General features: G+C 34.2%; 3 protein-coding genes across 3 annotated transcripts; all 3 read left to right on the top strand.

Moving 5' to 3' along the window:
- The first annotated feature begins 2,646 nt into the window (after window positions 1–2,646).
- LOC130614843 (glutamate--isopropylamine ligase-like) lies at window positions 2,647–5,313 on the top strand. Its single transcript, XM_057436304.1, has 2 exons — window positions 2,647–2,777; window positions 3,201–5,313. The coding sequence occupies exon 2, from the start codon at window positions 3,215–3,217 to the stop codon at window positions 4,580–4,582; it is 1,368 nt and encodes a 455-aa protein (XP_057292287.1). The 5' UTR covers window positions 2,647–2,777; window positions 3,201–3,214; the 3' UTR covers window positions 4,583–5,313.
- Window positions 5,314–17,648: 12,335 nt separating this feature from the next.
- Window positions 17,649–19,679, top strand: LOC130614846 (NEDD8). Its single transcript, XM_057436306.1, has 5 exons — window positions 17,649–17,770; window positions 18,101–18,130; window positions 18,354–18,412; window positions 18,757–18,780; window positions 19,220–19,679. Exons 1-5 carry the CDS (start codon window positions 17,735–17,737, stop codon window positions 19,308–19,310), a joined length of 240 nt encoding a protein of 79 aa, XP_057292289.1. The 5' UTR covers window positions 17,649–17,734; the 3' UTR covers window positions 19,311–19,679.
- A 144-nt stretch (window positions 19,680–19,823) lies between these two features.
- LOC130614844 (TBC1 domain family member 20-like) lies at window positions 19,824–25,776 on the top strand. The gene is made up of 9 exons (XM_057436305.1): window positions 19,824–20,100; window positions 21,191–21,373; window positions 21,913–22,002; window positions 22,078–22,172; window positions 22,329–22,420; window positions 22,959–23,060; window positions 23,432–23,573; window positions 24,107–24,300; window positions 24,797–25,776. Exons 1-9 carry the CDS (start codon window positions 19,995–19,997, stop codon window positions 25,074–25,076), a joined length of 1,284 nt encoding a protein of 427 aa, XP_057292288.1. The 5' UTR covers window positions 19,824–19,994; the 3' UTR covers window positions 25,077–25,776.
- The last annotated feature ends 818 nt before the right edge of the window (window positions 25,777–26,594 follow it).

Raw genomic sequence — 26,594 nt, 5'->3', positions numbered from 1 at the left:
CGTTGTTGATGTGTTCGTTGCACTTGTTGATGTAGTCAAGTGTATTCATGATAACCGTTGTTCTCCCCTTGTCTGCCGTTAGGATTATGATATCTTTGTCCTTCTTTAGATTCTTCAATGACAGTCTTTCAGATTTTTGCAAATTGTCCTTTGGTGTTTTGCTTTTCTGTAGCGTGAGGCTTACTTTAGCTCTTACTGTGTCTGCCTCTTCTTTTGGTAGATCTTTAATTGCCTCTTCCACTTTCGCAACTATTTCTTTCTTTGGAATTGAAGCTGGTGTCATGCAGAAATTCATTCCTTTTGATAGAAGGTTTGTTTCTTCTGTCGTGACTTGTCTGTTGGAGAGATTGACAATCCATTTGCTCTTTTCTATACCCGTTTGTGTATCATCATTGAATCTGTCATTGATTTTGATTTTGTTGAACTTTTTAAGGTGTCTGTCTCTAACCGATCTCATTTCTTTTTCATACACGCTATCATGAATATTCTTAACCTGTTTATATTGGTCGGTGGAGAGTCTCGATTTGATGGTGTTGTTAAGATCAAGTATTTGGCGATGTAGGGTGTTACGTGTTACGTGATTTAGATGGATTCTTTCTTGCAACAACTGGCGGCTTGCGCGTTGTAAGATTTTCTTACTTCTTTCAGTCTTTACTCTGCAGGTAAGCCGAAGATCTTTAGGTGTTATCTCGTTGTGAAGACAACGTAGAGAAAACCGAAGATGGTTAGTGTATCTTGCGTATTTTATTCTTGATTTCTCTAGCGATCTGACTTCTGCCAAGATAGATTCTCCATATTGCTGTTTGATATTATTGAAGATATTATTTTGGTTTGTCTGTTCAGTATTCATAAAAATAAAATGAAGAGAAGATGCAACGGAGACAACAAAGAAACATCAGAGGAATTTATCGCATCAGCATTCCTACCCTTCGTACCAGGTACCAGCGAGATCCTTCGTCGAGTTTTAAGGCAACACAAGATCAAATGCATTCTTACCTCTAAAGACACCCTAAGAAGCACTTTGTCTAAACCAAAAGACAAAATAAACCTGGAAGAACAAAGCAATGTTGTTTACGAAATCCCGTGTAAAGATTGTGATGCAGTGTATATAGGCGAAACAAAAAGAAAGTTTAAGCAACGAGTACAAGAACATATGCGCGCAGTGAGAAACGGAGATGTGAAGAAAAACGAAATTGCGGACCACAGCTGGAGCAGAAGTCATCAGTTTAATTGGGATGAAAAGAAAATCATTGACAAAGAATCCAGAACAACGGCCAGGAAGATTAAAGAAACCATCAACAGTGTAGAACGTAACAAACACATAAACAGCATCTCATATCAACTTCCTGAGATTTGGTTACCAGCCCTACAGAAGAAGTAGTTACCTACATCCAGGTCCGAAAATGTTAATTACCGTAATTAACTGTAATTATCAGCTCGTTTCTGATTGGTTAAATTTTATGAATTTCGATCCTCTGCAATTATATAAGTACATGCGCAACATCATTTTACTTTGCCCGATGATGGGAGAAGGATCTCCCGAAACGTCGCCTACTAAACTATCATGTTCAAGAAATGATAAACTTTCCACAGTAAAACAGAAATAATTTAAAACGAAAAAATAATTGGTGTCTAATATAAGATAAACTTTCAAATCATCAAGGGATTTTTTTTAATGATAATCTTTCTCGTTGTCAAGTTATGAAAAAGACAAATAGAAGCCCTATTATCGTTGAAATTACACGTTGATTGTTTATATATGCAGCATCAAAAAGGAATAGCGCACATAGTAAGTTTTATGAAAATTGCATTAAAAAAAAGACATTCGCTGATACAAAAGACATTTATAAATCCAAAGAAAAGGCAAGTAATTTAATTATTTCTTACAGGGGGAAAGATAATAGTGCTGTGACAACAACCTCGTGCCCAGAGTCTTGATCTTTTCAGGCCCTTACTGTTTCCCTGAAAAGCATTTTATAAGAACAATGCACATGCATCGAATCTGCGGCACGTTTTAAATTCTTACTGATATCAATTATTTTTTTTCTCTGTTAAGTATTTGCATGAGTAAATTGAAACTTTCTATGATTGGAGCAGGTTAGATGAAGAAAAACACAACTTTTTGGCATGTAATTCATACTAATAGCCTTCCGGTTTTAGAGCAGTATATGTTCTTCCGTGTATCTTGTAAAAATAAGCAAAATATCTCCAAGGCGGACAGCTAAGGCGGACAAAATCGTTTTCCGATCTCGATAAGAGAATATTTTCGATAGTTTTTTTTGTGAAACAAAAATTGTATTCTAATTAGAGTGTCCGCTAATTACTGTCCGCCATCATGTGTTTGCCCGTGCAATTACTTTTTGTCCATTAATTAAAGATGTTCGTTTTTTAAAGTGTCATTAATTAGAGGACACATAAAAATGTTCTCACTACTGTGAAAAAGCTAAAAGCTAAAAATTAAGATGTTTTTTGAAACTATTCTACTCCCCCGTTTTTTTCGCGTTTAAAACAACCCGCGTGAGGGAGAACTGTCGTTACCTCATAGGTTAAAAATAAACTAAAATGGAGGATGAGGCGAAAAAATAAAATAAAAATTGTTTACTTAAACACTTTGTCATTTTTCAGTCGTTTGTTCAACTCAGAAGAATTATTTTTTATATATGCGTGATAAGTTGAGAAAAGAGCCTTGAGAATAAGGATACAAAAATCATTGAGACGAGATAAATGGAGAATAAAAAGAGTTTAGTTGCAATTACTAGATGCTAATAATAAAACTGGTAACTAGTAATAATAATTTTTTTATAATTCTGTTATTTAAACATCCGCGACACGAAACAAAAGCACAGAATACATAAGCCATGCTAAAACAAACAAATAAATAAAAAAAACTTTTCTACATCTCTTCAAGTTTTAAAGTAGGGGAATATTAACAGTTTTAGGATTTTTAAATGTATAGGCGGTTTTAGGAAATACAAAAAGTAAATCAAATAAGTAGTAGACTGAGTATTTGAGATAATGGCAGTTGTATAGATAATAACACAAGTTTTATAATCGCTTAAATTCATGCTAAAGAGAATCTTGTCTATTAATTAATCTAACTTGCTTTAATTAATACCATTGTCACTTCTAATGTTAGCATAAGTGATCAAAAATGGTTCAAATTCGTCATAATGACGATAAAACACTTATTCGCTTTCTAGGTAAGAAGTACATTATGGAAGCATTGAAGAGATTGTTGGAGAACCAAAAGCTCAAATCAAACGAAATCGAATTTGTGCGAGTTGAAATGGAAGATATACATGGTATATCGAGAGGTTTAACGTTAGATATCGATCATTTTATCCGTTGTATCGATACTGGTGTTCCACTTTGTAAATCAACGAACGCGTGGACGGTTCATGGACAGTATGTGCCTAAAACTGGTTTACAAGAAGAAATCGATTACGAAAATGGTTTCCTTTATCCAAATTTAGAAACTTTTCGGGTTTTACCATGGAAGAAGAACACAGCTTCTGTTCTTGGAGATTTGAGGCTGGAGTATGATAATATGGAAAGTTCGTTTATGCAATCTCACTCTCGTGCTATTTGTAAAAAACAGATAGGGAGGTTGCGTGAAAAGAATTGGCAGATTTTTGGAGCATATGAATTCGAGTTTTACATTCTGAATAAAGTGGACAAATCACCTGTTTTTAAGGAAGTTAATATGTTTTCCACCTTCGATACTTCAAGACATGATTTCTTGTTACAAAACATCTCAAGGAACATGAAACAAATGGAAATAATGCCAGAGCTATACCATGTGGAATACGGGCCGTCGCAGTACGAACTAACAATGAGACCGTCTTTTGGAATTACGCTATGTGATAATGCGTTTCGTTTCAGACATCTTGCCAAAGAAATTGCAGCATCACAAAATCAGCTTGTTACATTTATGTCAAAACCATTTTCAAGTTCTAGCGGATCCTCTGGTCATTTTAACCACTCCTTGTGGGATTTAGACGGCAACAACCTTTTCTATGACAAGGAAAATAAAAATCATTTATCCGAGCTTGGTCAGCAATGGCTAGCTGGTTTGATTTTTCATTCAAAGACTTTAATGTGTCTTGCTTGCCCAACTCCCAATTGCTACGATCGTCGCAACAGTGGCGTCTTTGCTGCCACGACTGATCTATGGGGGTTTGATAATCGAAGCGTAACATATCGAGTCAAAATGATGAACGAAAATGGTACGTATATTGAAAACCGGAAGCCAGGAGCAGCTGTCAATCCATATCTTTTGACTGCCGCCAGCATAATTGCTGGTATGGATGGGATAAAGAAAGGGATGACGTTGACCATGCCACCATATAAAGGAGATGTTGCCATCTCGGTTAACTTGCCTGCAGCAATGAAGACTCTTCCAAAATCGTTAGAGGAATCTTTAAAACATTTAAAGGAGAATGATTTGTTTGTGCGAGAACTTGGCGATGAATTCATGAAATGCTTTACAGCTATTAAATCAGCTGAAGAGGAAGAGACAAGTAAAATTAAAGAATGCGAGAGAGAACAGTGGTATTTAGATAATTATACACGCTATCTTTAGCTGTGAAAAATGTTTTCAAGACTGAGGGAAAGATTCACATCAGAAAATTTGCTTGTTGCTTGCTCGTTGTCTACTTGGGACTTGGACTATGTATACTTTTTCGTTCTGTTGCTAATATTTCTCAACCTCCTCACAGGGGTCTTGTGGCCCCTGAGCCGCCGTTATTACGGTGTGGCCGCTACCAACTTCATCAACAAAGCAAAATGCCATGGGAACGAGGTTAAATACTTGTTTCTTTGTTCGACAAAAATTGTTACGAGGGAACAAAAAAAAACATGCGGACATAATACTGAGATTTAAATTTTATAATACCATTCTAGTTACAAGTTTAACCAGTTGTCAACTTCGTACCCAAAAAATATTGCACCCTTTTGACGTTGTTACGGTGATACGAACATGACCCTTGCGGCGAGCCTGTTCACAGGATTAATATCACGCAGCCCGATATAATTTATGAAATTTTTGACATCGTAAATCGTACGTTTTCTCTTATCATCAGGAAGTAACAATCAGATAGCGAAAACCATGTGATGCAAATTTAACTACCTTTCTAGGCAAAGACTCCACAAATTATTAGTGACCTAAATTTTTGAGTGACAGAATTTTGACCGGCAAGGTATTTATATAACTATACAGCACGACACTTTTAAGGAAGCTTGTAGGACATTCTTATCCCGATTCTTATACCAAAAATTGTGTTTCACTTTCACTTTCAAGATATAACCATGTGATGCTTGTTGTTTTTATTGATGAATCTTTTCGGTTGAACCCTATTTCTAACGCAATGGGCTGGTAATTAAGGTACTGGAGATAGCATGATTCCTCAATAAATAGCCGGATTTCTCCAGTAATATCATTTTATAAATTTCCAGATTCTGTCAGTTGCAGTAAGTCACTTAATTCAGCAATGCGCTTAGTATGTATATCCATCTCTAACAGGTGTAATCTTGCGATGAATCCCTGAACGAAAATCTCCCCATCATAACTATCCCCAACACTCTTCGATAATAGCTTTTTTTTGAGCTGATCCATGGTGGTATCTTAATTTTTGGCGATCCTCGGGCATATTATAAGTTATAGAAAAACTTTGTGTGATCAATCGGAAACACGCATTTAGGTCTTGAAAGCAAGAAAAGTATACGCGAGATATGGGCCCTACGCATTTTAATGTGTCTAATCATTATCGACCTCAGAGATCTTTAATCTAAAAAATCTCCTGGGGACGAGATTGGTGTCCAGTCATACCGCAGCTTCTACCGTTGCTATTACTTCCTGTGTGCATTCACATTTTTATTCATATTCAGAGAATATTTTTTTTCCTGTGAACAAGCATGCAAATGTATTTACACACAATCACGTTCAACAACAGTAACTTAACTAACCTCATTCCCAGGACAAGGTTGTAACTTAACGTGGAATGCGAGAATTTAGAGTGTCTCTATCGATGTATCTAGGTATCCGGAGAGGAACTTTAAGAAGTAAAAAAGTCGGACTTAATGACAACGGTTCTTAGCAGGAAAGAATTTGCGAGTATTGTGATCAGTACGAAGTATTGTTAATAGTCTGCGGGCAATGCAGGTTTTTAGGCGTTCTAATTGGCTTAGTGCTCTTCACGACGGGTCAATATGGAGCGGTATTGCCCATCGTTAAGAAAAATAGTAGCTTAAAATGTGAACAAGCACAAAAAATAATTTTCAAGAGGCAATGGACATGATTATAGATCTCTAAACTCCTACAATACATTTGTCGATAAAAACATTTTCTTGATATTACTCAACCTCGTTCCCAGGGCATTTTTCCTTGATGATAAATTCCACTCCGTAATAACGGCTCAGGGGTCACAATAACCTGGGAACGAGGTTGGATAATACTTGATATTGTCTCCCCGGCATATTCTTTAACGCATTTGCCATATCGCCACCCGCTTCGAACAACACAAAATGTGGAACGCATCAGAACTTTCATTTCATTCCAGTTCTTGTAATGTTAGTTATGATTGGGACACTCCAAACATGCTAAAATTTGATCGTAAGGTACACAAAGCACTGGAAATTCAGTTCCAGGATACGTCGCCGCATAGTGAATATGGTCTTAATCTAGACGATAGCCAGTATGTGACGACGACATTATGGAGACCAATGCTCGCGTACCTTAGACGGAAGTCGTTGCAGTAACGTCGATTTGATGTCAATGTAATGATAACCTTTAGTAACGACAACTTTTTGTATAGTTTGATGAAGTATTACGAAATATTACTAAAAGAAAAAACAAAATGCTGGACGGCCATGTATATGTGTTTTAAATTAACAATAAAAGTTATGATTGGGAAACACTAAGAGAAATATTGTAGCAAATGAGGCTTTTCCTCGGCTGTGATGTACTGTGAGGACATAATTACGGAAACCGGTCTCCAACTGATAAATTATAACAGACGTCAGAGTCTTGGGCAAGAGGAGAGGAATGAGGATGATCGGGCCCCATGACCCTCTTCCCTGGACAAATTGCACAGTCAGCACATCTAATAGCCTTGTTTATTCAGTCTTACTTATTCAAAAATTAACCAATATCGGATATAATTAGCAAGACAATTTATTTTTTTCTTCGAGCTGAATGTTTTGAGGTCAGCTGTTTGTTAGTTTGTGGCATTTGTTGACTACACTGATCATTTTTTCTAGTCTGTGATAGCGTTAAAGAAACCACTCCTGATTTTTCTTTTCCACAATCTTCCTGGTTGCGATGCTAGGGCCGACGTCACAAAATTTGGTGTTAGAGTCACCTGAGACTTATGGATGACTTGCTGGTCTTGATAAATTTTATTTTTTATTTTTTTGACAGGCAAAATAAAGTAATTTAATTAGCTAATAATTTTTTTTTAGAAAATCTGGTTGGTTAAAAAACTATTTACCTTGCGAAAAAAATGAAACAAGCTATGGCGCAAGTCATTACGCTAGACCTTTTTAAATGTTTACTTTTTCTGTCGTAAGCCCTTTCAGCTTCAACAAAAGGTGAAGTGAGTCCTTTTTTAGTCTGTCTTTTAGCACAAAGGTATTATTACCACTTTATATATAGTCCTCCTCTTTTGAGGTGCGTGATCGCACCCCGCACTTCTGCACGTTCCTGCAACAATGGAGCAGCGTCTTTAATCACGCACCAAAAACACTTTAGTCACTTCAATAATGCCCAACTGAAATGTCTTTTGTATAAAGTAATTATTTACTAGATAGATAGATAGATGTGCATATTTTACATGGCTAGCCTCACAAATATCGAGGGATATACCCTGTCTATTATTTCCAGGAGGGGCCATGGCTTAGACGGAGAGTCCTAGAGTATTTAAAGCTCATTTTTGAGCTACACAGACCCAATTAGAGCCCGCGCTCTACTAGACAACTCCCTGCAACATCCAACGGCCCACACAGTGTGCCATCTTCCCAATTTCCCTCACATGGCTTGGGTTAACCCGGGGCTATGGTAACATTTACTCACCCGTGTTGAATCGCCGTCAAGAGGAATCGAACCCCGGTCTCCCGCACAGAGTATGAGAGCTATAACCACTAATCTACGGCGCCACGGCGCCGTCTTTCGTTCGAGTCTCAGTGTAATTCATCAGGTGAGCATAAGAGTGTCAGCATGAAGGAAAGGGCCGACTTTAATGTTCTTTATACCTTACGTTCTTCATAATAACGCTGACCGCTTTTGCCGACGCAACTACGGTATCTTCGTATTGTGCCGAATGTTCCGAAAATGCCGGCGCTAATTTTAAGGGCTGATCATTGATACAAAGTTTTTATACAAACTATACAAATTGTGTACGAAAATTTTGTGACGGTCCTTTAATAAAGATGCAATACATTCAATTACTCATTAGGCCTACCAGATGACCACACTTTTCATATGTGTTATCACGCACCTCAAATTATGAATAATCACACTCCTCAATTAAGGCAAGACGCGTGAAATTCATCATGCACCTACGACAATCGAGGCGAGTGAAGTATCACTCAGCTGCTAAAATTCATATGACCAGGACTGTATAAATATATGTTAATCAGAAGTTATCCATCTACACAAAAATATTTCTGTAGAAAATGGTCTGAAAAAGACTTCTTCAGCAAACTTCGGCATCTTTCCGCCCGCTATGCAGTTGTTAGAGCTTATTACGGAAAATGTGAACATTACAAAGGTCTATAGCTACCGTCTTTATTAGGTATATACTATTTGAACAAACACCTCTGGGCGATGATGATGTGGCAATCCTCAATAACTACATAACCTTTTATAGTTTTAAATATAGTTTTATTGTGATGTGTGTTGTTAAACTGTGATCCCCTGACCACCTAGCTACAGTACAGTCTAAATGTAATCTACCACGTACATGCTCATATCACACCTTTGCGTGGAGGACGGCAGTTGTTTGTCTTTTGTTATAATTAAATCCCCTAAGGGTTTTGCGAGTTTATATTTATTTGTGTGTGCACTTAATTGTCTTGGTTACTCAGTAAAAACACACTTATTAATCAAGAATATTGTATTATGGCACATTTTGGTATACAACATCATACGCATGGAACGCAATTTGTAAATTTGGGGAATGGATTGGGATGCCGGGTAAGAAAATAAATAAGTAAGGCAGGACAGATAACGCATGCTGCTAGTAATCATAACAAGGTAATCACACCAAAATGCTTGCCCAAGGCAAAGAGGGTAATTTCCTAAGAGTATGGACGTTTTGGTTGCCCCTCGCAAGTTTATGTCCTCATGGATCATAATATTGTGAACGGTTTCCAAGGCATGACCCAGATCTCTTCATGCATGAATTACATACTCATATCCTCTATTCACGAGGTACATTTCACAACTAATAATACATTTACTTGTCACTTGTAATTAATGATTAATTATTTAGTTTATTAATTATATACTTATTTAATAATTTATTCTCATGCATGAAGGATATTGTTTCTCTTCCACTTCAATCATGAAGGTACACTGCACTTCACTATAAACCGATAATCACATATGGTGTCTTCTGCACCCAATAAACATGTGTTATCAATAATCATGAGCTAAAGGTGGAATGCACAAGCTGGTCCCGTATTGGCCCAGCGTGTGTTACCACATAATAATAATATCAGGATTCATAAAAGGGTGTGCCTCACCGTAATGATAATAAGTGATAATAATATCAAGTAATAATAAGATACACAAGCCTCACACACGCATCTGTCCAAATGTTATATGGCTGACGTAGGAAGCCCGCCATCCCCATCAGTAAAAGCGCAAGTGGAAATTGGATGAACCGTTTTGGCCCAGCGTGTGTTACCACATAATAATAATATCAGGATTCATAAAAGGGTGTGCCTCACCGTAATGATAATAAGTGATAATAATATCAAGTAATAATAAGATACACAAGCCTTACACACTCATCTGTCCAAATGTTATATGGCTGACGTAGGAAGCCCGCCATTCCCATCAGTAAAAGCGCAAGTGGAAATTGGATGAACTGTTGCTCCCACCGCTGGACAAAAACCTTCACAACTCTCGTAGCCAAATGGTTGTGTAAGGAAACCGTGCGGCTAGAGCAACAGTGCAGCCACAGTGATCAGTGATCGCATGACCACCCATCGACGACTGGGTGATGTGAGCTAATCCGAAAGCTTGATCAGGGTGGCCACTCGTCCTTGAAAACCTTGAATGTTCTTGAATGTTCTTGAATTTTATTTGGTCTTGAATTGTTCTTGAAATAGTATGTTTTCCACCCTTGGTTCTTGAATGTTCTTGAGTTTTTACAATTCTATGAAAAATCTTTTTAGAATAGTAAAAAAATGTCTAGTAAAAAAAGTACCAGAATGCATGGAAAAAGTATTTTTAATGAAAGTTGGTTGAGCGATGAACAGTTTAAAATATGGTTGAAAAGGGGACCAGATAAACACAAAGCATTGTGTAGACTTTGTAACACAGTGATAGACATAACTATAATGGGAAAAAGTGCTTTAGCATCGCATTCTAAGGGCAACAAGCATCAAGTGAATGTGAAAAACTATAGTCCAGTTTCTGGTCTGTTCTTCAAAAGTAACCCTCCAAAGCCATCATCAAGCAAAGACGCCTCCCCCGCCACTAACAAGATTGATTTAATGATGAGTACATTAGCAGTTTCCCATGCTGAAATTCGTTGGGCTCTGAAAGTACTAACATCACATCATTCATTTCGTTCTTGCTTGAATTTGAACCAGCTATTTTGTGTGATGTTCCCTGACAGTGACATAGCAAAGTCATTCCAGTTATCAAAAACGAAATGTGCGTACTACATCGTACATGGATTAGCCCCATATTTCATGGAAATCTTGCTCCAAGAAATTAAAAATTCGCCAACCTATTCCACACTTTTTGACGAAAGTTTGAATCATTATAAACAGGAAGAACAAATGGACGTTCAGATTCGTTTCTGGAATGAAAATCTCTATGAAGTCCAGACACGTTACCTAACCTCAAGGTTTTTCAGGCGCCCAAATGCAGATAACATCTTGCACAAGATTCTTCAAGCAACTGATGCGTTACCCCAGAAATCAATGGTCATGCTTTCCATGGACGGACCAAACACTAATTGGAAAGTTTATGAAAATTTAAAATCGCATCGTACTGAGAAAGAATATCCCCAAATTATTGATGTTGGTTCGTGTGGATTACACGTGGTGCACGGAGCCTTTCAGATTTGGGTTGGGTTGAGGATGAACCTGTTGCCATCCGAGCAAAGGAAGTTTGGGAAAATGTTGTGAATGTCATAAAGCATTATCAAACCTTATGCAAATCAAAACAACCAAGCAAAAACAGTTCGTATGACACCTTGGTCACCCACCACACTGACATGTTTATGCAAGTAAAGTTACAATTCTTTGTTGATGTAGCCAGCATGATGTCTTCGTATCTGAAGCAATTCCAGACGGATAATCCAATGATGCCATTTGTTTCGGAAATATTAGAAAATATTATCCGTCGGTTAATGAAGATTTTCATTCGGAAAACCGTTATTGATGAAGCTGATTCAGCTTATTCTTTAATTAAAATTGATTTGCAGAAACGAGAGAATCATTTACCACCGGAATTAGTCAAGTTACCAACTGCCACCAAAACCTTGCTTTCGTCCCTTCAAGCCAGTTTGACAAAGAAGTTGAAGTTTAAAGGAGAATGTGCTGCACTTATTAAAGGTATTATTGAAAAGCTACAAGAACGATCGCCATTGAAACACCTTTTTGTTCGATCTTTGTCTAGTCTTGTTCCAAAGAATATGATTGAAAGTAAAAACTGTCTACTTAAGTTTGAAAAGGTCGTGGACAAGTTTTACACAACAAATCACATCAATTCAAAAGAAGCAGATAATGCCAAGTTGCAGTTGGAGGAGTTCATCTCACGCACAGCTAAGACTCATAAAGATAAGTTTCTTGGCTTTAGCCTTTCTGATAATCGTTTGGATCATTTTTACCGCGAGTATTTAAACGGTTCTGATAAATACAAAGATTTATGGAAAGTCATGGTGATGGTCTTCACTATTTCACATGGACAAAGCCAGATCGAGAGAGGATTCAGCATCAACAAAGAAGTCACTATCGAAAATCTTAAAAACAAGTCACTATGTGCTCAGCGGTTGGTATATGATGCCTTAAAGTGTTGCAAGAAAGATGTGCATGATATTGAAATCACTGCCAAAATGGTTACATCATGTAAAACAGCCCGTTCTAGGTATGTATTTGCCCTTGAAGAAGTAAAAAAATCAAAAGAAAATGAAGCAGCGAATAACAAGAGAAAGATAATAGCATATGAGATTGATAGTGTGAAACGCAAACGAATGGAGGTAGATACATGTATTCGATCATTGAACAAAGATATGAACAACTGTCTTGATGAGGGCGAGGTTAGCCATGACATTGCTATGTTTCTGAAAGCAAATGCATTCAGAAAAGCCATTACAGAGAAAAAAGTGACAATGGTGGATTTAGATGAGGCTATTAAAAAACTGGAGGAAGATCTCAAAAACTAATAACCTCTATAATACTCGTAGTTTGTTGACATTAGTTTATTTCAAGATATATGGATTATTTATTAGCTTCATATTAGCGTCATTTTGTCTGGTTCATTTTCTAATTTGAAGATCTTCTTATACAATACAATATATGTTCTATTTTTAATTGAGAATTAAAGTTTTATAAAACACAAGAAATAGAATCCTTTGGACCGTTTCCATAATACTGGATAAATAGATTTTAGAAACAAGAAGAGAAGAACACTATTTATTGAACTTTGTTATTTTTGTGACTTTTATATTCTGTTATTTTTAGTTTTACACTTTTGTTACTATATAATTCTAGCTTTCTGATAAGTATTTATAAACTTGTACACAAAGTAGCTATGTACTCCTAAAAGAATGATTTCTGGAACGATATCAACTTTATTATCAAGGTTTCTACATGTCTACACTCTTTTATTTTGTTCAAATTATCACAGATTATGCTATATTGATGTATAAAGTCAGTGAATTGATCAAGATATTAGCTTTTGTTGAAGTTGTTAAAAATTATTTTTGTCCTTGAAAACCAATATTTTGTTCTTGAATTGTTCTTGATTAGTTCTTGGATTTTTTTTTAATTTTGAGTGGCCACCCTGTTGATCGTATGCTTGCAGTACTGGACCAGTGCGTGAAAAGAAGTGCCAGTGATCGGAGGCAAGCATATTCGGCAAGTGTCATCCGGTTTGGCAGCACATAAAAGAAAATAAACATAGTTAGTTCAAGTAAAATTGGAGACATTACCACAGATGATAATGGGTGGGTGGGTGGGAGCTTCAAATCTGAGGAGCTTTAATCTTCAACAACCTTAGTTCTTTATGGCTAAAATTGGACTGACCCATGTGTCATGTATTTATTGACTTGTATTATTAAGCGAGGCAAAACAGATGCATGTTGACCTGGGGCAACTGAGACAATGCTCTAAGCAGATATAATCCAACATGGCTACCTATTAACTGAATCAGAAGTGCCTTATTCTTAACCTTATTTGAGGTACAGTACTAGGTCAGAGCCAGAGTGGTATCTATCATTATACAGGACAGCTAGAAGGTATACTGAAGTCACCACAATTAACATGAGCTAAATATTCATTTAGCTCCATTCGCGAAGAAATATCGGAGCAATTATATTTCTTGTAATAACGAGATTCATTGTGGAAGTGTATTGATAAAGCTATTCCCTTAAGTATTAGCATGAAGTAATTAAATAATAAAAATCTTTCGCGAAGTTTTATAATACATTGCGCGGGAATGTATTGTTGATTTAATTACTTAAAAAGATTCCAGCGCGTTTAATTTAAAAAACATATGAGAAGCATTGTTCACAACTATTAAATGACTTGTGCTTTTTTTTATTAAAAGAATACAACTACGGTTTATTTTTTGTAAAACAAATGGTGTATATTCTGAAATAAATACAATATCTACATTTCTCGATGAAAACATTTCCTTCTTAACAAACAACGTAAAATAATCCTTCCGTATACTTTTTTATTGAAACAAATAAAAACATTTCTATCGGTGCTTTTCGTTTTTAAACTGGTAAAATGTGATCTTAAAAAACATTTCTATCGCCGCTTTTCGTTTTGAAACTTTTAAAATGCGATTTAAAAAACATTTCTATTGCCGCTTTTCGATTTTAAACTTTTAAAATGCAAAGAGTTCGCGCAAAATAGATTGCTAAAATTGATCTTACAACCTATTGTGATTAAACAATTGATCGCATGGGGTCAATTTTTATCAGCGAGCCAATTATTTTCTTAAAAAAACAAAAGCTATTGCAATGTTATTGTTCTATGTAACTATTCATGCGAGTTTCGCGTCCGCGGTAAATTACAACTGTACTGTACATATATAATATGCAAATCCACAGGCAAAATAATTCAGGAAGTAAGATAGTATTCTGATTAACATTTTAAGATTGTGATGGTCATGATGGTTTGCGATGTTAATGTTGGAACACGCTGTTCACATTCAACGTTAAAAGTGTTTACGTTTTGTAATTCCCTGTTCGCAACTTTTAAAGTGCAAAAAACAAATACAAATACAAAATTTTCTCTGTTGAAAACAAGTATGTTTAAACTCGTGAACCTCAAACACAAGAACCTAGCTTCTGAAACTAGCAACTCTTTTGGTCTTGACTTTCTTGTCTTCAACAGCCAAGATAAAGATTTTTACAAAGAAAAAGCTTCTGAGACAAATTTCTTAGTGTTTTTAACACAGGTCGCAGTGCTCAATGTGTGAATCGAAATGTTGTCTTTGTGAAACATTTAACAAGAAAATGTTAATGAATGAATTTTTTAATAAATTGTTTGTATCACCTATTTCTATAATGACTCGCAGCAAAATATCCATTAACAAGGGGTTAAGGACAAGTGGCTCACAGTGCTGCCAGACCACAGCTGCAAAGGGGCAGCAATTTTTTGCAAACTACTTTAATACATTATTCAAACCCTGGTTTTTGCTTTCTGCGACCTAGTATTGATGCTTTTTAACCGAACTACGACAATGTTTTAACTTTCTACAATCCCGTTTTGTTGCCTTCTTAAGCGATCTATGGCCATGTTTTCACTTTCTACAATCTTGTTTTGACTGTTTAAAATGATCTACATCTACATCACAATGAAGAATGATTTTTAGATATAATTATAGGATTCTGACAAGCCTTCACGTCTTGTTACTAAAATGTTGTTTACTATGTTTAATCTATCCAAATTAATTGGAATAGTTAATAGAATAAAATAGTTATGTAGTGAGTTAACAGAAGACCATGAGCTAGCTAAAATACTGAAGCCAAAATAATTTTTTTCTTAAATTTTCCGGAAAAACAGGAAATATTTTTGCTCTCATTACAAAGCAATTGAAACATCTATTTTTGCGATAGTATTTTTAGAGGCTGAATTTTGTGGAAAATATTTTGTTACAAAAGCCACAAAGGTTCTTTTACGTTAAATAATTTTCTTTTATTTTATTTTTATTTTAAATTTCTTGATTTATTTTGGTAACTGCTTTCGTTATTATTTATTTATTAAAGATGCACAAAGTATAAAGATTGTAATGTCGTTAAAATTGCAATGCAACATTTACGATAGATCGCGATGTTTTCAATGCTCATTTTGTGATTGAGACAGCCTCATGGATTATGTGCGTCACACTGATACGTACTCTGCGATGTTACGTATCCTGATTTCAGTACTGTTATGCGAACAGAATACACTATTTTTTATTGCAGTTTTGTAATACGTTGTCGTTGTCTTCCCACACCAATTATCCGTCCGCCATTATTATTGTGCTCTGTTTCAAATGATCTGTCATGCATGACAAAAGTCCTGAAAAACTAATTTAAAAAATCAGTGCTTAGTGGCATTCATTAATGGCTGGATTGTTATAGACACAATCTTTTTTTAATTTTTGATGTTTTTTGTCAGCCGATTAAATAACCCTATTTTAGGGCTAAAGCGATTTTGTGTCTTCCCATTAGCTGGGTAGCTATACAGTACCGCTTGAATATAACTTTACATGTACACAACAGTTATCACCTTTGCAAGAGCTTTTAGTAGCGTCAGAAGTTTTGCTATTATTGTTATCCAATTGTTAAATACTGAGCTATTTTTGCATGTTGAAAACAATTGAATTTTTGTCTTGCACTCCAACTTTAATTAGCTCATGTAAACTTCTCATAACCTTTTGTTTTTATATTAATTATCATAGCAGGTCAACAAGAAAGAAAATTTTATATAAAATGTATGAAATAAGAAAAAGTTAACATGTCACTGTAAGGCTTAAAAATTGTCATTTTTCATTGTAAAACGATAAGAAAATTTACAAGCTTAAAATCAACGTATTTCATTTTGAAATAAGTAGAAAACTACCCTAAAAAAATAAAAAATAATATTGAAAGTATTTCTTTCTAAAATAAAAAAACCCTGAAGTTTAATTGTATATATATAATATTATTAATTAATAATTGTATTAGCAATTTATAATTAAAGTCCTAGGGCCTAGATGCGAAATACATGTCGATGACACCTAGAAAAGATACTCGCAACACTGCTTTATTATAATATGATTGAATGTGACATTTAAGACAAAATCTTGTGGATTGTGTTTAGAGAGAGATCATGGAAATTATTCCCCAAATCATGTTACCAGAGTACGAATTAGCATATTGCAATTCCAAGTTTGTGAATTAAAATGCTGTCTTTGGGAATCATTCTATGAAGAAATTTTCAAAATTGTGGATAATCTAAATTTTTAATTAATCGTTTTTATTTCTATTTTAATAATGGCAAGTGCCTTGGGTGCTTCCAGATCCACAGCGGGAAAGAGGTTTTCTTGTCTAAAATCATCAAATTTTGCAAAAGTGACTTTATATTTCTTATTCGAAATCCTGGTAACAGTAGCAAAATAAAATAAGAAGTTTTGTGCATGGATGGTGTATAGGAAATAACATGGACGCACAAGGGGCAGCGGTAATAGTACAGTATATGTGACTAAACACAAAGATACGAAAAGATAAACAAAACTACAGATGCAGCCTCAGCCAATTGAGAACACTACATAGAGAAATACAAACATAAAAAGTGAAGCACCTAAAAATATAAAAGACTTTCACTGCAAGTTAATAGGAAAGATGACATTCTGTTTGCAATTTATTTCACAATAAAATCATATCATAATATACTATCATAAATTAGAATAAAAAAGAAATATTTAATTTTAAAAGTTGTTAACACACCTCATTTTTGTATAGCAGAGTGTGATGTGAGATCATCACATACCATGTAAGTTTATATTGATGGAATTTCCTCTGTAACCATACCATGCTATATGTTCATTTCAGAACCTAATAAATTTTATATGGTTTAATTAGAGTAAAGCTATAACTATTTAATTGGATGGTTTTCATATTTAGCCTAATTTAACTTTGTAAAGTATTTGTGTTTCCAAAGTAAGCAAATCTAAGCTGCTTTGAGACAACTTCATTGATATTTATATATTAATAAATTTGCTTCGAGTGAATTAGTTGTCTTATGTAGTAAAGTTGAAGTTCTGTGTTTGTTTAGTCTTTAGTATATTAACAAAATCAATATGTTGATCAAGGTCAAGACACTTACAGGAAAAGAGGTACAGATACCAATTGTGTACAATTTATCATATTTGCCATATTTACCATAATTTTTATATATACAGATCTTTTAATAGTATTTCTTTTTTTGACATTTTGGGCAATGATACTTTGGTTCTGTTGGTCATTTAATGCATAAAAGGTTACCATAACTTTCATGAGTTTTTTTCTTTATTCCATGTGTCAATAGTATGTGAGGACAGGAGTATGTTAGATTGCACAACACTTTAAATATTACAGTGCTGTGGAAATGCTATGGAGAACACTAGGTGTAAATTTTAAATTTTATAAATATATTTATATTAATATACTATTCAATTTTTTGCTAGATTGAAATTGATATTGAGCCATATGACAAGGTATACTATTTTTTCTTTTGTCTGCTCACACTGTTTTTTATCTCTATATTAATAATACCGATATTTTGTCCATCTCTGCACAAAATGGTACCACAGTAGCGACAAGGTAATAATCTGACTACTGGTTTAAATATAATACACAACTATATATATATACACTTAATTAAAATTTCTATAAATTAAGCATTTAAAACTTCAATAAACAATAATTTATATTTTTCAGGTTGAGAGGATAAAGGAACGTGTTGAAGAAAAGGAAGGCATTCCTCCTGCACAACAGAGGTCATTATTTTCTATTTTTTCTATGTTTATGCCTAATTTACTTATTTACAATGATAGTTAATCAAGGTCATAATATATTTTGTAAAAGGTTGTTTTTCGACTACTTCTAGAAATGGCCAAATAGCATCACTTGACCAGTGTTGCATAACCACCGTTAAAAATGCGCTAGCTGGAATTTCCACAATGTCCTTGTGTGGTTACGGTGGAAATTCTACCTTTCTTTGCACTAATTTATATACTTAAGATTGTAACAGCAATACTCCTTCACTATATGTCACCATTAAGGTTTGAGTTATGTTGAAGCACAAACAAAGTTTACTATCATAAATTAATTTTTCTTTTAGGTTGATCTTCAGTGGAAAACAAATGTATGTATTTGTATTTATAACTTGTGACTGTGCTTGTAATTCTATATACCTTATAAACAATAAAATTATTAAAAATGGGTAAATTTTAAATTTATTATAAATTTTAAGTTCACCAGATTTTAATGGAGAATTTAGGTCCAGGCGACATTTTAAACTTTTTTGCTAAACATATACTTTCCCTAAAAATGTTAGTTGGGTTAAATTCTTATGAATTTTGCCATCTACATTTCAGAATTAAGCATCCTTAGAAAGTCTTTGAAAATTGCTGTAACTGCAACTGAAAACTTTCCACTGAGTAATCAAAATATTTCAAATTTGATAGGAGTAAAGAAGCATTTTTTCCATTTGCAAGATTAACTTGGATAGGTTGACTGCAGGTAATTCTGAGAGATTACTTTTAAGCAACCATAACTTTTATTTTTTTAAAAATGTCTTTTAGGAATGATGACAAAACAGCCCAAGATTATAAAGTGTCTGGTGGATCAGTGCTACATCTTGTTCTTGCATTGAGAGGGGGAGTTGTGTTGTGATGTTAAAGAAATCAAATTCTTTTTAACAATTAACTATAAACTGTGAATTGTTTGTTGTGTTGAACCATTTGTGTTGACATACATGCAGCCTAACAATATTTGGGAAGGCTAAAATTTTTATTTAAACACTAAACTTTTGTTATTAGTTGTGTTTTTGTTTTTCTCAAGAAACTTTAATCATAGATGTTCTGGATTTGTCACAATTTTTTTGTTGCACTCTTTTGTTTTGTTTTTTGTTTGAATTGGTATCTTATTAAGATGTAAGTTAAATTATAAAGCAAACATAAATAACCTTTGTTATTGAATATTTTTTGCATGTTGTATGATGTGAAAATATTTTCATAAATTACAATCAATGCAATATGACAATGTTTCCTCTCTTGTTTTGCCCTACCCTGTTTGGTCTTTGATATTTTCTGATTTTAAGACCCAGTTTCAAGTAACGACAAATGACACAGCTGTTCATTTATTCAGTCACCAGTCAAAATAAAGCTATTAATATAAGAGACTTACTTCAAATATTTTGTCAGTAGTTGCAATATTTATGTCCAGTAAGCTCACAGGAAATACTAATGTTGAAAAGTGATCTGTACCAAAACTGCATCTTTTAATGCACATTTCTTTGTATACGTGATAGAGTAGAAGAAAAAGGAATGAATTAAAACAATATGTTGATGACTCACAATGAACACTGCTTCTTCGAAGAGAAAACATTCCAACAAATCGAAGCAAAACAAACATAAATTGAAGACGAAAAGTAGCAAGGCTGATGCTGTTGATACACAACGAGGTATTTTTGTTGTTTATTTATGCAGCATGATCATGGTCTCTAAAAACATTTCTAACATGTTTAAAAATCCTAAATTGAAGGCTTAAAGTGCCTGTGGCTTTTTCTTTTTTTAATATCTTTTTTGTACTCATTATTAGACCCTGACTTCTTGTGACTTTTCCTAACTTTTACTGGACTTTCTGAGTCTAAAAAAATTTTTCGGATTTTTTTTGTACATTTCCGGGGCTAAGCAATTTGTGGACAGGGGGTAAAATAGTTAAATTAAATATTTTTTGCTATCTGCTTCTATGTTAAATCTTTAGTCAAGAATTATTCAGTTGATAAACATTTGAAAGTAATCACATGTGTAAGATAAAATGAGGACCAGATGTGTAATTTACAAACCAGAATATATAATTTACGGACCAAAATTGATATTTTGGTCTGTAATTACCCTTTGTCTTTGATGACGTCACAACAGGTGGCAATGACGTCATTACACCCAAATTAAAAGTACATCGTATTCCTATTGTGTTAAATTATAAATGTGCCAAGTTTTATAGCAAAATAATTTGTGGTTCATGACTATAATTTATAAAAATGTGGCCGCGGGCACTTTATGCCCCCCTCCCAGTGCTACAGCAGACCTAAAAAGCCCGGGTATAATAGGGTTAAACCCCAATATCTCTGTAACCGTTCATCAAAAGCATATCGTCCTACACATTTTTTGATCAGCATTTCCATTTTAACGTTAAGGACAAGGAGGAAGTATGATATAATCTGAACGTCCCAAATTTTGACTTTTTATTTTAGTCAGTGCAAAACTCAAAGATACTAGATGCAAGTGATTTATTGTTCTTTTTTTGATTGTTTAATCTTTTACATAAATCTTCTTTATTTATTATTATTTTAAGTACTTTTATTTTTCTTTATTTTTTATAGAAATAATAAGAATTTACACTTTAGGGATTTTACAATGATGCACCATTATCATGTATAATATTCTGAAGATAAAATAAGTAAAATATAATAAATAAGATATAATAAAGGAAATAGAAATATGTAGCAAAACATTACTTTTTTTTAGTATTGGGTATTATTTTATTTACAGAAGCCTTCATAAAGGCGAAGATACGAAAACTAAATAATGCTCTGGATTCGGATCCTGTCAATGTTGATCTACTACGGAAATTGATGATTTCTAATGAGGGTTGTGTGACCAATGACATTAGATGTAAAGTCTGGCCCAAGTTACTCAACATCAATATATTTACTGTACCAAGAAAAAAGAAAGGTGGGAGTATCTATCTAGTTTTGTAAACAGCAAGATATATTTCAGTTGCTTGTGTACTCTTTGTAAATGTTTACATGATTTCGTTCAGTGTTAGCTTTATTTTTCCCTCTAAATAGCCATGTCAACACGACTTGCTCAAAACCAACCTATTGCCCATGTGCACAAAGCTATTGTGCAAATGTAAAAAGTTAGGAAGTATGTGCAGTAAAAACAATGAAATTTTCTTTTCTGCTTAAAATTCTATTTCCAATTCCTTTCTTTGGTATTTAGTTACGTCCCTGTCTTTTCATCTCTAAGGACAGTAGCCAAAACAAAACTCTTTATTCTCGTCTTTCCAGTCTGATTAGGTTTTCATAAGAACTTATTCATTTAAAGCATTTGCGAGATTTGCCATGAAAATTGATGTATTACAAAAGTTAAAAAAAACAAGTTAGAATAAATCAAAAGCTTTTCGATATAAAACCATCGTCAGTGTATATAAAATGTTACCAAGTTATTTATTTAAACACTTTGATTTTTATTTTATTTTCTTGTTTCAGCTGATGTTGAGCTTAAAGAATTTCAAGAAAATAGGTGGTGGCATCAAGTAAATTTGGATGTAAAAAGATCTCATCGACGATTTCCATTTGGTATTTAGAACTCCACTTTCCACCTATACCAGATCAGGACCGTCTTCAGTGTATTCTAATTTGACTTTTTCTTAGACACTAGATTGTCACGAAAAAGAGTTCTTCAGCATCAATTGACCAGTATTATAATGCGAGTGCTATGTCGAAATCCAGATTTAAATTATTACCAGGTAAATTAATTTTGCTTTTTAGTAATCGTTATGCACGCACCTACAAAAGGATAGTGCACTGGATACAGTAGAACTCAGTTTTTATCTCTCTTAGATATCTTCCCTTACTCTCTTATTTTGAGCAACCTTTTTAATTTTTCATCATTTCTGTTGTAGGGTTACCATGATATCGCTGTGACACTTCTTCGTGTTCTTGGTGAAGATTTGGCGACCGCTGCTCTTGATCAGTTATCAAAGACTCACATTAGGTAGCACGTGTTGTATTTGGTCAAATTTTAGTATTTGGTCAAGTTTTAGTAGCTATAAAGTAGCTGTATCAAGTAAACGTGTGAGTTGTTTCGTTTTTAAATAAATAAGATGAATGAATGGATAAATAAATGAATAAGTAAATGAATAAATTAACAACAACTGCTTTTTTATCTTGTTTCACCACTTTCCAGAAACAACGTGCTCTTTTGGAGGATTAAAATCAAGCTGATTTACAGCCATAGAATGCTCTACGTTCAAATTTTACTTTTTCGAATTTATGTCTGATCTAAAAAACTCTGCGAAAATAAGGACGTTTTTAAAGTGACTTTTAATTACAGGACTCCTGCCTTAAAATATAGAATAAAACTTTTATAACAAAGTGACTCGTTTATTGAGAAAGTAAATTTAAATGATGAAAGGATAACGCTGACAGAGTAATTAAAAATCTATGATTGACCAACTCTCACCAACAACTGGTTTGTAGCTACTAAATTCATTTACGTGTACAAACATTTATTTACGTGTTTCTATTTACAGGGATTTCATGGATAAGAATATGAACCGCACCAACAAAATGTTATCTTTCTTCTACGCTGTCATAGGAAAAGCTGATGTAGAATTGGAGCAATTTTTACTACGGTAAGATCTGGAGTTGTGTTGTTGTGAAGAAACCTACTCGTTTCAATTTCATTACAAATTCACTACTTTTTAACTGAATATTTTTAAAGACGCATGATGGATATTTCATAGTTGTCTTGGTAACTTATACATAACCTGGTTCAACTTTGCAAGCATTCACATTTTTGTTAAATTCATTGTCTGTATTGTTGTTTGTAATGCATTTTATTGCTTGTATATATGACGCCAATTTTATCTATGACCTTACTGTTTTTTTTAATTTTTTTACCATTACCTGTATTAATCTTACTGGTACATTTCCATCCTTCGACAGTATTAACAGGAGTTTGGGCACTAATTAGAAAAAGTATGGCATGTTTAATTCCATTTAGATCCGATGTGGGTACAATATTTGCGTTAAGTTGGCTGATCACGTGGTACGGACATGATCTCAATGGATTCGACCTTATCGTTCGGTTATGTGACTTGTTTCTTGCTACACATCCAGTCATGCCCGTTTACGTAGCTGTGGCTGTAAGTACTGACATCACATAATTAACAAATAAATAAATCATTAAGAGATCAGACTGTGCAGTGAATGTGGGGATATGAAATCTACGCATTTACCTAGGCGGTGATATTAAAGTTCGTTTTTACAAGTATTCTGCTGTGCACAAATGCTTTAACAGATTTTTGTATTTTGAATTTGTTAATGTGTACAGTGGACCTACGACTTAAGGTTTTTAGCTCTAAAAATAAGCTAATTTTCGATGACATCAGCATAACTTCCTTTTCCGAACTTCAGAGGGCTCGTGGGGATTAATTTGTAATTCTAGTATGGTAAAAAGCGCAACTAGCTAATTTAACAGTGTTTACGTAATCTACTTATTAGCTGTGGAGTAGTGACGTTTTAATGCATGTTTAAAAATAAAGAAAACGAACGTACAGCTGTCTCGATATGTTTTGTGGAGGTTGTAAATAATTTTGCTGAGAAATGCGCGAGGATAAATCCAGCACTTCAAATATAGCGTAGCATTTAAGTAAGACAGTTTGTATGTATCTTGTAGCTGGTACTTACACATAAAAATCAAGTACTTGAACGTGAATGCGACATGGCTATGGTTCACCACTGCTTGTGCAGACTACCTACTTATATCGGTGTAGATGAAATTGAAAGTCTGATCTCGAAATCGTACGAACTTTATCAAGCGCATCCTCCTGAAACGTTGAGGGCTGAAGTTCGAAAATACATAAGAGAAAGGTAAAATTTCTACATTTTATGTTTTTTGTATTTATTGCGCATGCGCATACTTTGGGTCGTGTTAAGAGTGGCTATAGCTAAGGAAATCTTTTTACACTAGTAAAAAGAATATCTTAGTCCCTGGTAATTTTTTCCACTCACATACAATCGCTATTATTAACAAGACACGGGTTCACCAGTCCTTTATATGTTGCATTTCGTGCGTCCGTAGCACAATTATAAAATTGCCAACAGACAGTCAACAGGTATTACTACTAGTTGTCATCTCATGGAAAACCCACAGGTTCGTTTGTCCTGCATATTCCGGTCCTCAAATTATCGCTCGTTATACATGGGTATTGCTATTTCGTGCACTTTTAACACCAGTAGCTATTCAGCTACCATTTTAAAGAGAATACAATTTTCAGTACAGAAGATAGAAATAACTGATTCTTTGTACCTGAAATTTTTCTTTTGTAGTTTCTATCCTTGTTTTTTATTGCTTTTTAATTTTTAGCGATTCCATCTCTCAACATGCGGAACTTATATATCAATCATACAACCAAAGACCGGACAGCATACTCCGCCGTAGAAAGAAACACGGCAGATTGTTTTCAGAATCCTCCCGACAAGTTAGCATATCGGGAAGTGACATTGTCGCCAGTGGAGGAGAGTCAGGTGCTCTAATAAAACACGAAGTGAACCCGATGGTGAAAGTGGCGGTGTGGGCAATGACTGTTTCTATGGGTGTGATGACGTATTTTGTGTTGAATACACACAGATATTTGAACTTCTGACATTTTATGCCATGAGCTTATTGTGCCTAATAAAAAAGAGGATTTCCATAGAGAAACATGTTGTGCCCAAGCACGAAGTTGTACAAGTTTAACTAAATTTAGATGCTTTTTATCTCTTGTTCCTAAAATAGAAGCGCTGTAATCAGTTGTGTTTTTCATGTATTAAGCATGCTACAAAATCTATTAGCCGTTTTAATCGCAGCAAAAGGCTAGTTCTTTTTTAACACAAGCTGTATGGTAGTTTTAAATGTAGTATAACCTTCGTAAATTGAAGTTTCTAGACTTTCAAATTTTTCATTTTCGCAATTATAATTCATGTGATACGAATTTAATAGTAAAAAGTTATATTCACAGGTGATGTCCTGTATGAGAGCTCACACTGATTCGTTCATGGGGATGACCCCCCTGTAGGTTGTTTCTGGATTTTTTGTTCATGGAAATGACATGTTGGCCAACACTTGGAAAGTGTGTGATAGGTATATATCTCTCAACAAATGTTATAAATATCTATATATGTAGACACAAAAAAGAAGTTTCATTGTACATACTGTGTCACGTTTGACCACGTGACCAAATATACATAAAATATGAAAAAATTATTTTCATTTTTATTAAATTATTTTATAGCTGTAAAAAGATCAGTCATTATTAAATACATCTACATAATAAAAACTCAAGCAATCCCTTTCTGCATCATCAATCAACTGCTTTTTCTTTACATCCTGATTTGACTTCTGATTCTTAGATTAAACTTGATAACAAGAGATTTAATTATCTCACCTGTAACCTTGTGGTAGAGCGTTCGCTTCCAGTGCGAAAGATCTTGCCTTTAACCACGGCCGAATCATGCCAGGTACTGTAAAAATGTTAATCATTCATTTCTGTTAGCGGTCAGCATAAGAATAGAATTGATATCTTAATCGGTTGTCTAGTTGAGCAATTACAGTGTCACAGCACGGATTTCGTAGCTCAATTTTGAAGAAGTGTTAGATATAATAAAACCATGTTGACAAGTACTTTAGGAGCAGCAAGTTCGCGAGGAGAAAATTTAACGGATTGTAATTTTGGGGCAAATTTTGCGTAAAAAATATTTGCGAAAATAAAAATAATTACTTATTAAGGGAAAATATTTCGCGAATGGCAACAACTTTCTTTTTTTTCTCTTATTATTTCTGTAATTATTACAAGCTCGTGAGCTTGTATTAAAACGCAAATGTGTCCTACAAGAATGGAAATTTTAGTCTCTTTGAGCACCGATACAAGAGCAGTCGCATGTTCGAATCTCATCTTGGTAACTATTTTTACTTTTTTTTTCTTTTTTCTTTTTAAAAAGATAAGTGTTCCAAAGCTTTATTTAACTAACTGGTAAAGTAAAGGTGTTTCCATGAAAGTTTTCAAAAGTGAATGTAGGCAGAAATAAGGTCTTCCCAAATGCCTGAAAAGTAGTGTGCAAAAAATAAAATTTCCACAACAATACGTAAGAGAAAAACGAAGACGCTCCACTATATATAAATAATG

The sequence above is a fragment of the Hydractinia symbiolongicarpus genome, chromosome 11 (genome assembly GCF_029227915.1).
Source record: "Hydractinia symbiolongicarpus strain clone_291-10 chromosome 11, HSymV2.1, whole genome shotgun sequence".
Lineage (NCBI taxonomy): Eukaryota > Metazoa > Cnidaria > Hydrozoa > Anthoathecata > Hydractiniidae > Hydractinia > Hydractinia symbiolongicarpus.
This window is presented reverse-complemented; position numbering and strand designations above follow the sequence as displayed.